The 16,215-nt window shown below is 36.2% G+C and overlaps 1 protein-coding gene across 4 annotated transcripts in view; it reads left to right on the top strand.

The window, feature by feature from the left end:
• Positions 1-16,215, top strand: part of LOC127877890 (dynein light chain Tctex-type 5-B-like) — a 49,689-nt gene that overhangs the window by 4,280 nt on the left and 29,194 nt on the right. Inside the window, exons 1-2 of one of the 4 annotated variants that reach the window (XM_052424211.1) lie at positions 14,569-14,687; positions 15,422-15,566. The exons of 2 other annotated variants lie outside the window; for them this stretch is intronic. In XM_052424211.1, the coding sequence (XP_052280171.1) occupies positions 15,548-15,566 (19 nt within the window). In that variant the 5' untranslated portion in view covers positions 14,569-14,687; positions 15,422-15,547. Of the gene's footprint in view, positions 1-14,559; positions 14,688-15,421; positions 15,567-16,215 lie in introns of those variants that run through there. One more of the 4 variants, XM_052424213.1, reaches the window with a different exon arrangement.

Below are 16,215 nucleotides of genomic sequence, written 5' to 3'. Positions count from 1 at the left end.
ATATTGTTCAACTTAGTGTTTTTTTTGTTCAAACATAGAGCATGATTGTTCGTTAGGATCTTAAATTCGCCGATCGGTCGACTGACGAAATTTATGAAAATTAATGCCTGACGATTAATAATGGTTTCACAGTATGATTTACAAAGTACGCGTGTTTGGGGAAATACAACGTCATTATTTTAGGAATGTTAGGTCCTTTTTGGTTTTCCGTTCGATGTGTCTGCTTTCCTTTTTCTTCAAAATGTTTTCCTTTTGGTCTTCCTTTTCTTTCTTTTTGTTAATTATCTCCAGGAATGTCAGTAATCTGTGCGTGGTCAAACACGCTCTCTTGGGGGCGGTGGGACGCATTTCAGTCATGTTTTGTGGCGCAGCACATAAAGCGTCGACGTCTGCATTCCAGTTGCATGCTGGTATATCCGTTGCTTCACCAAATGACGCAATATCATTTATGTCAATGTTCCACGAAGGCACAAGCTCAACAAAGACATTGGGGTCAGTGGGGAAGAATTTTGGAGTAAGCATGATGGCACTATCTGTGACATTTGTTGTCCTGGTGTGCCGTTACATTCTGGTGAAGCCGGAGATGGTGGTTCCGTATTAGGTGTTGTCTCGCATTCTTGGCGGCTTCCATCGCTGCTACCAGAGGTTGAAGTTGCATTTGAAACCGGAAGTGGTCTGTTGAAAACGCGAGAGGGCATCATTTCTTCATTTCTTAATGGAGAGCAAGAATATGGGTAAATGCCACAGGAAGCAAAGCCATTTTTGATGTTGCGTGACGTCATCAACCTTTCCCAAGCTCTTGCGATCAACCACGGGAATGACCATTTGCTGATGGTATTGATCGGATGTGAAGAGAGGTACTCCATGCAGGCTTTGTTAAAGTAAGAGCTCAGTGGACCGAATACGCTCTTGTCGAGGGGCTGTAATTTATGAGTTGTGTGAGGTGGCAATGCTAAGATGTGTTTGTCATGGCCATTGAGATTCAATGCCTCATGAGAATTGTGACTGTCGCATATCAGTAGCTGAGGACGTTCAGGACCACACTCTTTTAAGAAAAGTGCCTCGAACCAGCTTTGACAGATAGCCTTGCTTATCCTTGCGTTCTCCTAAAAAATCATTTTGATCCAGCTGGAGCTTCAGAAGTATTCCAGGAGTGAAGGCAGCGACTGGTTTTTCCTTTGACGATGAACAAGGGGTCATGGCTCTGCCGTCAGCATTAACAGACGCTACGATGGTTGTATGTGTTCGCTGATTTGACGTTCTGCCAGGAAGATTCTTGACACCTTTACGGGCAACAACGCGGACGGGATTGTGTTCAAACTGCTTGCCAGTCTCGTCCATATTCCAAATCTGTGTCGACTTTTCCAGCAAACCTAGGCTCTCAAGAATTTTTCCCAGATCGTTGACATAATTATTAACAACTGTTGGATTTAACATTCTGGCATGAGATGTCCCGAGTTTTTCAGGCTTGCAGATGACAACTGATGGATGCCGTTTTTTCAGACCTTCAAAATAGCCTTTCCCAGGAATTCCGTTTTTAAACGGCGTTTTCAATCCAATCTTTTGGCATAGTCTTCCTGTCTTTACAAGAAGCTCTCATCGCGTTATGCCAAAACCACAGCTTGCGGCAGTTGTAACTTGATCAATAATTTTTTATTCAATTTCAAGAGGAACAACAGGAAGGCCACCTGGTTTAGCATCCATATCAATTTTGCCATTCAATCGATCACTAAGGGTTGATTTAGGGACTTGAAATTGCTTAGAAGCCTGTTACCGCTTCCACCGCCTGTTTTAATTTGCTATCTTTGTATTTTTATGCTTCCCATATATATATATATGGGGAACACATAGTTGCCAGTTTGTCTTTCTGCACTTCCGTACGGTCAAACTTTTGTTACAGTTTCTCATAGCACCTTCAATACTTTACTGATCTCTTTCATATTAGGCATGTAGATACCTTGCATGGACCTCTACCTTTTGATGATGTTTGAGGTCACTGGGGTCAAGGTCAAGGTCACCAAGGCTAATAATAGACTTTTGTTACAGTTTCTCATAGCACCTTCAATACTTTACTGATCTCTTTCTTATTTGGCATGTAGATACCTTGCATGGACCTTTACCTTTTGATGACGTTTGAGGTCACTGGGGTCAAGGTCAAGGTCACCTTTTGATGATGTTTGAGGTTATTGGGGTCAAGGTCACCTAAGGCTAATAATTGATTTTTCCGTCACACTTTTGTTACAGTTTCTCATAGCACCTTCAATACTTTACCGATCTCTTTCATATTTGGCATGTAGGTACCTTGCATGAACCTCTACCTTTTGATGACGTTTGAGGTCACTGGGGCCAATGTCACCAAGGCTAATAATAGATTTTTCCATCACACTTTTGTTACAGTTTCTCATAACACCTTCAATACTTTACCGATCTTTTTCATATTTGGCATGTAGGTACCTTGCATGGACCTCTAGTTTTTGATGATGTTTGAGGTCACTGGGGTCAAGGTCACCAAGGCTAATAATAGACTTTTGTTACAGTTCCTCATAGCACCTTCAATACTTTACCGATCTCTTTCATATTTGGCACATAGGTACTTGCATGGACCTCTACCTTTTGATGACGTTTGAGGTCACTGGGGTCAAGGTCACCAAGGCTAATAATAGACTTTTGTTACAGTTGCTTATAGCACCTTCAATACTTTACCGATCTCTTTCATATTTGGCATGTAGATACCTTGCATGGACCTCTACCTTTTGATGACGTTTGAGGTCACTGGGGTAAAGGTCACCAAGGCTAATAATAGATTTTTCCATCACACTTTTGTTACAGTTTTTCATAGCACCTTCAATACTTTACCGATCTCTTTCATATTTGGCATGTAGGTACCTTGCATGGACCTCTACCTTTTGATGATGTTTGAGGTCACTGGGGTCAAGGTCACCAAGGCTAATAATAGACTTTTGTTACAGATTCTCATAGCAGCTTCAATACTTTACCGATCTCTTTCATATTTGGCATGTAGATACTTTGCATGGACCTCTACCTTTTGATGATGTTTGAGGTCACTGGGGTCAAGGTCACCAAGGCTAATAATAGACTTTTATTACAGTTTCTCATAGCACCTTCAATACTTTACCGATCTCTTTCATATTTGGCATGTAGATACCTTGCATTGACCTCTACCTTTTGATGACGTTTGAGGTCACTGGGGTCAAGGTCACCAAGGCTAATAATAGATTTTTCCATCACACTTTTGTTACAGTTTCTCATAACACCTTCAATACTTTACCGATCTTTTTCATATTTGGCATGTAGGTACCTTGCATGGACCTCTAGTTTTTGATGACGTTTGAGGTCACTGGGGTCAAGGTCACCAAGGCTAATAATAGACTTTTATTACAGTTTCTCATAGCACCTTCAATACTTTACCGATCTCTTTCATATTTGGCATGTAGATACCTTGCATTGACCTCTACCTTTTGATGACGTTTGAGGTCACTGGGGTCAAGGTCACCAAGGCTAATAATAGATTTTTCCATCACACTTTTGTTACAGTTTCTCATAACACCTTCAATACTTTACCGATCTTTTTCATATTTGGCATGTAGGTACCTTGCATGGACCTCTAGTTTTTGATGACGTTTGAGGTCACTGGGGTCAAGGTCACCAAGGCTAATAATAGACTTTTGTTACAGTTTCTCATAGCACCTTCAATACTTTACCGATCTCTTTCATATTTGGCATGTAGATATCTTGCATCAGTCGTCGAAATTCGCACTAGTCCGACAGCAAAAAACTAGTATTTTTTCTTTTGGGCTTGTAGGAAATCCAATATTACAACCCCGACGTGCTTGTACAATTCATTAAACAGAAAACGAGTTCCACTTTCATTTTCAATATTTGTAAACAAAGTTTTGAGCCGCTTAAATCAACAGCCGCTTATGTTTCAACATACTGCGCACACGTGCTGGGCAATCAGCCGATAATTGGATTACTGCGCATAAAGCGCATGGTTTTGTGGTTCCCGGATTACTATTATGTAAAATAAATGTTTTGCGTTGCTTTCGGGACACAAGAGAGTAATGGCCGAACAGTTGTCATTCAAGTACGTCGTTGAGGAATGCAAATCTGAGGTAACTGTGATTGATGCATTTGTCAACTGGCTTTTTGTAGAATAACCTGGCACTTAATTGCTTATATATTTTCTGGTGGTTCAGGTTTGCTCTCTCTTTCACATGGATATATGGGATACATTTCTGCTAATTTTTTACCTAAACTTTATTTATATATTTATAATTGTGATTTGATTGAAATCCGTGTGTGAAATTAATTTCTTCTTATTTCAGGATCCGAAAGAGGCTGGCTCAGATGACGAGGAAGCTAACTTGGATGAGGATGAAATTAATAAGAGATTTGTATTGTATTCTAAAGATTGAATAAATTAATGCTTCTTTGGATATTTTATGTTATGTTTATCTGCATTTTTAACAAAAAAGTTTGGGCTAGTAAAATCTGACTCGGGCTTGTTCAAATTCCCATAGTACTAGCCCGACTTGCTTGTAGATTTAAATCTCAATTTCAATGACTGTTGCATGGACCTTTACCTTTTGATGACGTTTGAGGTCACTGGGGTCAAGGTCACCAAGGCTAATAATAGACTTTTGCTACAGTTTCTCATAGCACCTTCAATACTTTACCGATCTCTTTCATATTTGGCATGTAGATACCTTGCATGGACCTCTACCTTTTGATGACGTTTGAGGTCACTGGGGTCAAGGTCACCAAGGTTAATATTAGATTTTTCCATCACACTTTTGTTACAGTTTCTCATAGCACCTTCAATACTTTACCGAGACTCTTTCATATTTGGCATGTAGATACCTTGCATGGACCTCTACCTTTTTATAGATTTTCTCAAGGTCACACTTTGGTTACAGTTTCTCATAGTGCCTTCAATATTTGACCGATCTCTTATATATTTGGCATGTAGGTACCTTGCATGGACCTCTACCTTTTGATAAGGTTTGAGGTCACTGGGGTCAAGGTCACTGAGGCTATTATTAGATTTTCTCAAGGTCTCACTTTTGTCCATACACTTAACCCATATATTGACAAAGCATCATTGGGCAGCATCCATCAGTTTTACTGATATCCTTGTTTGTAGATGTTTTTTGATTTTCGCACCATCTGAAAAAATCAGTAATTTCTCTTCATTTTGGGATATTTTGAAGTTGTCCGAAATTACAGTATGTAAAGGTTCGAAATGACAGTCACTTGGATAATAATTGTAATTTCGGACATTTTTAAAAGGGGTTTTAAATTAGATTTTAAATAGAAAATGACATATATTTATAATATTTATCAAGTCTTAAAATCAAACTGCACGATTGTTAAGGTAATTATGTCATAGATGCAATATACCTTTTAATTTATGTAAAAGAAACACAATACCTTTCATGCAGGGATCATATTTTCCCGCAACATCAATCGGTCCGGATATAAATGGGGAAAAGTATCCGAAAATGTGTATCCGAAATCATGACAAATTACGTTAAAATATATACCATTGATTTTGCCATTCATGAAGGTGGTATAATACATGTACAAGTAAAATTCCTTTAGGCATTTTTTTTAAAAACGGAACGAGCTTTCTCAACTGGTTTTATCATTTGGTATTTCATTGTTGTTTTGTGTGCTGTTTTATCAGACTTTTTTCATCGATGTCAATATTATTAATCTGTGTAAGTCTATACCGATGTTTTAAATTGTTGTCGACTCGATAATATCTTACAAACATGCACTGAACCAAACAAATGTCTGTGCGTAGGTTGGCTACTGACAACAACAAACCCAATAATTAAGAAATAATTTGTTGTCAAATAACCCACGTCCGATAGTTAAGATGCGCAGGGATTTAAACACGAGAGCGAAGCATTTGAAACCACGCATCTAATTGTCCGGTCGTGAGTTATTCAACAACAAAGTATAAAGTACACAAATTATTTCGATTCTAACACGGTTTTACTAAAGATTTATTCAATGTATATTATTTTTCTTGTGTACTATTTTCTGTGAAGTTCCGCCCATAAAAATAACTTTTGGCTGTTCTGTCGATCAGATCCGTGACTTTCATTCATAATTATATTACCGGATTAATACGCTGGTGGAAAATGTATCGGCATGTTTTGTTTAGTTACAGCGCATGCATTCAGACGCGTCTTTTTGGATGCGTCTTTAATCTGCTGTACACAAGTTTTTGATTCTTGGTCTGACGTGCAATAAACCGGTCCTGACCGGATTAGAGACTGCAGCGAATGGTTTATCACACCTAATCGAGATAAGAATGTCATTAGGGTGTGTTAGCATGTACACTGTGTAATCGATTTCATGACATGGGAATTTTAATAGCAAACAGAATCGGACCGACTGTTTGGGATTTCCAATCGGTCTTTCATGACCCCAATCGGTCTAGGACTGACAAAACCGAAAAAATTAGATCCCTGCTTTCATGTGTTTTCGAATTTCGCGCCTATTGAACTTCGATGCGAGGGTGGAAAGGGAGTTAAATGTGTGCGGCTTAAATAAACATCACGTTACAGACATGCTTGATTGACTGGTTTGGTTTAAAATCGCCCAAATTATTTATCTGTGGCAAGTGTGAGTGGTTTATAATCGGTTAAGTGTCCGAAATTTCACAAGGTCCAAAAATGTCAGCTTTTACCCTATTGGATAATACCTAGCATACTTAGAATATGACATACATGTCATACGTCCCGATCTCCGCGGGACAGTCCAGCTTTTGGGCCCTTTGTCCCGCCGTCCCGATATGAGACGATTTGTCCCGACATTCGTGAAAAACGATGTAAGGTCTATAGGTTCCCAATAAAATTCGCTATTCAAGCTCTGTTTCGCTAACACTTACCCCCGCTAATCCCTTTATTGCCCCCAATTAACAATCCGATTCTACTTATCGTGTGTACCAGTGTTGTTTATGACACCTTATCAGCGATTTATTGGCTAATTATTGATCTCATCAGGCATTCACACCATGGTGGTCTTCAAGATAGTGGTCACTTATTGCTATCGATAGTTGTATTATAATGAAATAAATGTTGAAAATGTGTTTATTTTTGTATTTGTTTGAAACGGTTTACAAAACAATTGTTTTGTAAAATTAACTCTACGTCATTAATGAGTCTTCTACATTCAATGTTAAGTTCATAAATAGCGGGATAATCCGAATGTGCAATATACCAAAATCGCAACAAACAGTCCAATAAGTGATACCCATCCTGTCTAGTGTAATTGGGTGTAATTGTAATAAAAACGAGGTGCTATGCACGACAGTTTGACCCTACTCCAATTAAGCTAAAAACCACGAGGTGCTATGCACGACAGTTTGACCCTACTCCAATTAAGCCGCGACAATTGACAAGTAACAAACTGCGCATGGATACATGCTTAAAAAACATTGCAACAAACAGTAAAAGTGGTACCCATCTTGTCTTGTGTTATTGTTATAAAAACAACATGTTGTTATTCATGACAGTTTGACACTACCCCAATACAGCGCCTGACAATTCACAATTCAGTTTAATCTGTGTATATAAGAAGAAAACAAAATATGATTATTAACATTAGATAAAAATAATTTGAGTAAAGCATCCATAGACTTCTTTTGTCCTTTTGTTTTTGTTGGTGTAAAAACGGTTGAGGCGTTGTTGAGAGTTAAAATGAACACAAAGACGGTTTGCTTCCACCAAAAACCTACCTCTGAAATGTGCATTCCGTGTGTAACTGATGTAACTGTTCGGTAGATAGTTTACTGTAACTAATTCAGTGTACTGGATAGCCTCCCCTGCGTTAATGTTTGCCATTGAAATTATTATAATGAGTATAAATGTTGTCGTAATGTTCTAGATTTTGTACTCTAAAAAGATGAATATTATCCTCGTTGTTTGCTATTGTCTTATTTTATAAAACTGTTATTGTTATGTTTTAGATTCCATGCTTCATATCAGATGTTTTATGTCTAGAATAAAAGTATCAAGAGTATTTGTTAGTACTATACTGACTACAGTAAAGGTGGAATGATAAATCGTTTTAGGTGTCCCGGTTTTGGGTCAAATGTCCAGACAATTTTTTATGGAATGTCCCGCTTTGGACCTAAATAATTATGGCATGTATGGAATATGATTTCATCATTTCCCTGTACACAATTTTTGATTTTTTTACACCATATATACAAATTCATAATATACAATAAGATAATTGATGAAAATTAATAAAAAATAAATGTCTTAGCAATACTTTTTACTCAAAAATAAGTTGTCATAAAGACAGGCCTGTTTACCCATACTTTGTTGTTTATGCATTACTTGTACGTCTAGCAGTTTACACAGTGTCGACCAGTCTGACCTTAACATCAGCGTTTTTCCTCACCACTTTGGGAATGGGACCCGTACCAGTCAAATTGGGAAAATTAGCGTCGTTTTTGTCCAAATTGGGAGATTTATACTTTTTGCTGAAAACTTCTTAAAGTATTTACAAATAATAATAAGTTGCATTTAACAAACAAAGAAACAGTTTACCATCTAGTTGATTGTAAACATGGCACAACAATAAATTTTATTGATTAATGTCTGATCATCTTCAAGGTCCTTGAAATTTCCCCTAGGAAACAGGACACCTGGGTTTGAATTGATCACACATGGTTCCATAACATCTAGGTAGACAATGTTATGCCACCAATCACAGAGCTGTCACAGTAATGTACAAATACATCATTATCATAGTAACATTTTAATCCATTAAATTAACACGGAAAAAGAGACCATAACTATCTAATAAAAATTAGACTTATGATAATGTAATTTATTTGAAGAGCTAGCAAACAGTTCGAATGTTTTACACAAGAAGCAGTTCTTACTGCTACTGTCATACAACTAATCAAAGTGTAGCTCATACTTCTTATCAATTATAGTTTTACGTTTGATACTGTCTTGGTTCACCTTCACAGGCTAAATTGGCATCAGGTTCGGTGGGAAAAAGTCTACAACCTTCCTAAGATGGTGACCTAACAAGGTCAATAGACTCGGCCGTCAATAATGCATCAATTTCTAACCGTACACTGGGTTCAACCTCAGGATTAGCAGTATTAGTATCTACCTATGCTGTTGACGTCGATGTTCTATCTGATTTAAAGCCGTACCTAGTTAAAGGACTGCATTTAAGGACAGTTGTTTTGTTTATTTTTTTATGATAGTACTTCGAATTATTGCTCGCCATTTTGCCGCGAAAATGTGTGACATCAGGGTCCCTATTTCAAACACATTAGTATTCAGACAACGGGAACCAATCAAAAGCTTGCAGCGGTTACTTTCCCTGTTGCTTAACATAAATTGATTTGAGCTTCACTTGATTGTCGTAGCAAAACGAAAGAGTAAATATTGCGATTTTTTTTTCCTATGATTTGGAAATTTTTACGTGAATTTGGAATTTTCAATCTTGCAATTGGGAAAAATGGTCGCATTGGGAATGGTGCCGTTTTCCGGTACCAACTTTATATAGAGGAAAAACGCTGTAACATGGGTATAGAACTATAATGCTCTTTTTTGACATAGCTGTTTTACCTAGCTTTTCACCTAAATTGACCTTTACATAACGCCAGCAGACAGGAATGATTATATTCGAATATTTCATAGGCTGATTCGAGATAAATCCGCTGAACTTTGGCTATCTCACTGTGTCTGTGCACAGCGTAAGGATGTAGCGCTGTTCAGTGTAAGGAATTCCAGCCTACTCTCTGCATGTTCAAACAACACAAATTTTGGCCCAATTACAATTACGCTTTAAAATCCATTTCGCAGAATATCAGGGTCTGTGCTTGGCCACTAAATCATCGGGGGAAGGCATAATTTACTAGCCATAAACACACTACCAAAATAGTATTGTGTCACAATAAGAGGAAAATCTTTTAATTATCTAACCCAGGTTTTTTTTACCTTATATAACAGACACCGAATATGGGCGTCTTCTCCAACCGAACTAGACTGGTTTTTTCCCCTTTCCTGAACAAAAAATTCCCCCTAAAAAATAGAATAGAAAGATGTGTCTCATGATTATAATATCTCATTTCTATTTCAATTTAATCTTGTCAAACGTACTAAATTATGGAAAAGCAATGAATATAGTGCAAACATGTACAAATGAAATAATGAGAGAGTAAGTAAACAAATCTCCCAAAGTGGAAAATCGCGCGTAAAATTTCCCCCACATAAGGGCTAAAGGCCCCATCCCCCACAACCCCAAAAAAACCCTGATCTAACCACAAATGTTTGCCGTACTCGGTCAGCACGTTTGGATATTGTTCCTGAACGCCTGGAAAGGCTACCCTTATTAACCAGTTTGCTATTTTTAATTCAAATTTGTATCGAAAAGAATTGTGCTAAAATATAGCATTTATTTTAAAATTTGTAATGCGATTTTTAAAGACCCTTGACATGCAAAAATGGGTCTTATTCCATATGCGCCCATTATTAATATAGCCCACTCAGCTGGGCATCTTTCAGTCTGGTAAGGAGATACATGATGAGACCATAAATTAATACCTTGAGTGACTGTATAGCAAATTAAGCATCGCCTCTGACCAGACTGCGCAAATGCACAAGTTGGATTTGAGCTACGCTGGCCGAAATGCCATAAGACCAATTTTCGCGTGACATGGCTATGAACATGTGATTCAAATGTGTCCAAAGAAAACTGCATGTTAATTAAATATTAACCTAAGATATATTTCGATGGTGAAGAAATAAATTTATAATAAGCCATTCTTACCCTAATGTGTGGTTTGATTATAATAACACAAATTTCATGTGGTGAATATGCAACTAACAAAAAAAACAACACAATAGTTAAATTTTTGTTTTCAATTTAATTAGTTATTTAGAAACGTAAATTTCGAACTTTTCAAAGTCAGCATTTACGCCGAATATCTTTTAAAAAGATATTTCTTGTTATATTTAGTTGTTGTTTTTTTTATTCGGTTTTAGCGATTATAAAGCATTTTTGTTGTTTTGTTGTTGTCCATAGTAAACCTGTAGTTATTGGTGAACGCATGTTTAACATTTTATAAATTGAGAAGTATGAATACAAACAAGCTTAACCTTATACTCAGTGCCCCAGATAAGCTGCGTATCTGCGTCTTTCACCCTATTAAAATGTTTAAAAACGCAAAGGAACACAATACAGTTCGTATCATGCGAATTATGGAAAAACGCAACCAATTTGACTTTTACGCAAATTTGTCAAATTTGATGCATACAATACAATAGCTTTGATAAAAATTCTTTGCTCATTATCAGTTTTTTCTCTTTGGAATTGTTATCGTAACGCAGAAACACTTTCATTCAGCAAGCGCCTGGATGACGGAGCAGGAAAACAGTCAAAGTTATTCAAATGCTCTGCAGACTAGATTTCATTGTTAAGTAAAGCGTCTGACCAAATTATTTACAACAACATACATGCGTTTTCAATCTGAATTAATCCGTCGCTCATTGTGCTTGTATTTGTAAGGCGTCTGTACTTTCAGTTTATATTACAATGCGAAATAAAAATGTCCAAGAGAGGTCGAAAGGTGTTCGCAATTGCTTGACAGTTACAAAGATGTCAGTTAATATCAGGGGTTTTTAAGTTTGAAGTTAATATTATGTTTAGTTTCAAGGATTAAAGATGTTCTGAAACATCAGTTTATTTAAGTTAATTATAGTTTACAGTTTTATTGAATCAATACAAGTGTGCAGCTTCAACAGATGTAAAGCAGCAATGATTTTAAGGTATGCATTTTTATAACTCATTTCACCCTATTTCAAGAATGAAATCATCCTATTTTTCAAAATCAATTGGTGAAAACCCTTTCTCCCGAATAATTATCTGGGGCACTGTATACTATTGCGTTGCAATTGAAAATACATGAGATATCGCTGCTGCCTGTGGAAAACAAAAGAACATTTCCCAAACATATCAAATTTAACCCGGCTGTACTAGAAAGCACTATCAATGAGGTTACGCAACAGACAGGTGATTGTGTATTGGACTCTCGATATCCCACTATACATGTTGATCAGCGAAGTTTTTATTTTCCCATATCTATTAATATCCTCAGATTTTGAATGACCTGTGCTGGGCAAAATTATTATGTGATTTAGATGCAGCAAATAGTGGACTATTTTAGTAATTCATAAACATTCTATTCCACAACACGTATTAAAAAAAATATCTGTATATATATATTAGTTTTTTTTCTATACGCTTTGTTAAAAAAGTTTATCCGTTGTAACAATATTAAAATTGTAAATTGTCATGATAGTGTCAAACCGACATTTTAAAAGTGTTTTCTTGATGAGCGGTGTATTCTGATTGTCTATTCCAATTTCAAGATTTGCATACAATAAATAGATTTAAAAATTACTTTGCAGAGGAGGTTATTATCTTGTGAAAAATGTCAACATACGATGTAGTATGGAAAATACTCATAAATAAACAATTTTGTGTTACTTAGAAACTCTATATGAACAATTTATGAAAGAGGAAATATTTTATTAGAGCGCTGATGAATCACAATATTAACCTGTTTTTGTCGCATTTTTTATCAGCAAAACCATGGTGACCTGGTAATACCTTTTTCCATAATAACTGCATAATGTGGGAACGTTCTTTCAAGCAGTTTCATGCGATCTCTATAACCACGTCTCAACAAGAAACTACCATACCTGTTACCACCAAAATTAATTTGTATGATTTTTGTGGATGAATGCTCAAAACAAAAAGTTGATAAAAAACTAATTAAACTGAAAGCCGAAGTTTCGTATTGATGATTCAATCTATCTTACAGAGGTTCTGAGATAGCCAATGTAGCATGATTGGTTTATTAGACACGAGATATATCTTGCCCAGAATTCTGCATATAGTAGATGTGTAAATTCGCATATTTAAAATTCAGAATACTCAGCTTTTTCAATTAAAAAATCTTACACATTTTCATGCACTGTTAAAACCTTGTTTTAAACTTTGATTAACCCTTTCCCTATCAGAAGCAAAGCGAAAATAGCTTTTGCAACCAGCATAAAACCAGAACAGCCTGTGAGTAACTCGCAGTCTGTTCAGGTTGTATGCTGTTTGCTGCTAAGACTTGATTTTAGTAAAAAAGATTTTAGATTTAATTAGACTTTTTAAGGGACTATACAAACACATCAGATTTAATTAGATTTTCTAAGGGACTACAAACGCATCAAAGTGCATTTATAAGGGGTAAAGGGGTAATAACATTATCCTGCGAGCACACTGTGTATGAAGAAAGTTGTTTTGATTTGCGCATTAGGGATATATTTATGTGGTATTTGTGTTTATTTATGCCAGAAAATAGCTAATGTAGCTAATTTTACCTATTAAAGTGCCGCCTAGATTCCAGGCAGCAGAGTTTACATGAAAAATGACATAACCAGTTCCTACTCCCAATAGCTGGGAGTTGCATTATTGCAAGTAAGATTGTACTGCCAAAAACTTAGATATAAGCATTTTAAAGTAATTTTTACAAATAATGGAGAGACAAGCAATATGACCTTCAAGATCAGGTTTTCAAAAATATGAGTAGTTAATCTTTAGGCTTGGCAAAAACAAAAAAATCAAAGCGCTGAAGGCACTGAATTTGTTCGCTGTTGTATAATCTAAGACGCAACTCAGTTTTCAAAATTATGTTATAGCTTTTTATATCGCAAGTTTGAAATGATCACAACCCATTCAAATTTATTAGGTGTGTATCTTAAAACACAGGGTGAGATGTGTGTTTTTTTTCCAAATCATTGATACAGCTAATCAGTGTGCACAGGCTAATCTTATTATCCCCTGCCATAGGCAGAGGAATATTGTTTTGGCGTTGTCCGTCTGTCTTTCCGTCCGTACGTCTCTCCGTCCGTCCGGAGCCATATCTTGGAAGTTCTTTGTCGGATTTCATTGAAACTTGGTATGAGTATATATGGATAAGATGATGATGCACGCCAAATGGAATAGTACATCATTTTTTAAAAACTGAGTTATGGCCCTTTGTATCTTGAAAAAATGGTTTTTGAGTGTCAACTATAACACATTTGTGTCCAGAAGCATATTGGCGTGTGATATCAATTCAACGAATTTGCTTGTTTGACATGCATTAAGCCCTGTTTTCCCTGAAAGCAGCCAATATGTACAGATTTCAATGATAAACACTAGACTGGCCAATGTTGTCTTACTACAAGTTGTTAAATACACTATGTACTGTACCAGTGAGAACAGGTAGATGCGGTGATTAAAGCAGACGCTTTTAGCATTATTGTCTGCTAAAGTTTACTGGAGTTATCCACACAGGCAGTCACGGGTTACGGTTCCTGCCGTACCTAAGCCCATACTGATCCATACTGATTTGCAAAATTGCGTCTGCATTATTTGTGAGCTTTGCTCACAAATAAAAATAGAGTAAATAAAATGTAACCTTTTGAAATAAAGACAAACATGCTCATATTATTCTGTTATGATATTGTACACTAGTATCATTCATCATCAGACTTGCTTTTCAAATGTCACGTTATTTAGATATGTTTGTTTGCTTAAGCATCAAACCTAAACTGTTCTACATAAGGGACTTGAAACTTATTGTAGGTTTGTTTTGACTTGAAAAATTTATCGATGAAATATTGTATATTCATTTTTAAACGTGTAATAATGAAAATATGAGTTTGACTTAATTTATCGGTCTGTTTCTTTTTTTTATAAATTAGGTGTTCAAATTGTGATATGTTCATATGTTACATGCAATGATTCAATAAAAATAGAATTAAATATAGCTTCTTCATGCTGTTGGCACTCGTTTCATAAATTGTGTGCTGTATTGCATGTGTCTTTACACAATAAGGCAATTTGAACGAATTAGAATTGTCCATGGATATTCTTCTGTCTTCGGTAAGTGGATCTTTCATTCTTTAAGAAAGGAAACTTCCTGTTTTTAACTTATCGTAATAACTTAAGGCGAAAATGAAAAAATATGTATGTTAACTATTCAGGCAAACAAATTTGGAAAGAATTGTAATTAATTTTATGCTGCTGCACATGACAACACTGTATATTTTGTCTATAGCCAAAATGTAATGTCACAGGGAAACGCTTCCTAATCTTTCCGTTGGGTGGAGCTTAAAATAAACAATGTAAAACCAAAATGTAACGAATGTAAATCTTTAAATTTAACGAAAGTGTTTGAGAATTCTTTTACTGATCCACTGTTTAATGTTAATTGTCTTTGCATCCTGCGCCATGATCATTGACCCTGGCAACACATTAGAGGCAAAAATTATGGTCCCAGCTTAGTTTAAACCTATTTATTTTTTTATTTTAGCTCGTTGCATCAAAAGCCTCGGGCTTATAGAAACGCTCTCGAGTGCGTTTTCTAGGCCCATAACCAGTACTTGGTGTCATTGGGAAGATCTAGAGAACTGAGTCTCCCTGAGTGGAGATTGAACCCATGACCTCCCGATTGCAAGGTCAATCTTCATGAATTTTGGTGACAGCTTATTTTTACCAATGATATCTCTGACAAGTTTGAAATTAGGTCACGTGGGGTCGTTAAACGCATTTAGCTAATGAAATGCTGCCATTTTGTACTTTAAGTTGTTTAAGAAAAATAAATATTTCATGAAATATGTAAGCTTACGTAAAATAAATAGAAACAACAACAATAACTCTGCTAAAAAAAATTAATGTGAGGAATAATGGACCATGCAGGCTTGTACAAGATATAAATATTTGTATTATACATAACTTATATTAGGTTCTACAAATACGACAAACATCTTATCAATTTGTTGTAGCCTTAAATATTATTGCCATGCAAATCGGAGGGTGTTATAATCACGTGACAAACAAGATGGCAACGTCTATGCAGAGACAGGTATTTTACGCCGTTTTATACCCTTTATTGTCCCCTACCGGTTTAACTGGAGGGGACTTATGGTTTGCGCTCTGTGAGTCTGTCTCTCTGTCTGTCTGTCTGTCCGTCTGTCACACTTTTCTGGATCCTGCGATAACTTTAAAAGTTCTTCTTTTTTTTTCATGAAACTTGAAACATGGATAGATGGCAATATGGACATTATGCACGTCATTTCATTTTGTTCATACATCAAAAATTCTGGT

Source organism: Dreissena polymorpha, chromosome 4, assembly GCF_020536995.1.
Source record: "Dreissena polymorpha isolate Duluth1 chromosome 4, UMN_Dpol_1.0, whole genome shotgun sequence".
NCBI classification, from domain to species: domain Eukaryota; kingdom Metazoa; phylum Mollusca; class Bivalvia; order Myida; family Dreissenidae; genus Dreissena; species Dreissena polymorpha.
The sequence above is the reverse complement of the archived record's forward strand: the minus strand, read 5'-3'. Positions and strand labels throughout refer to the sequence as shown.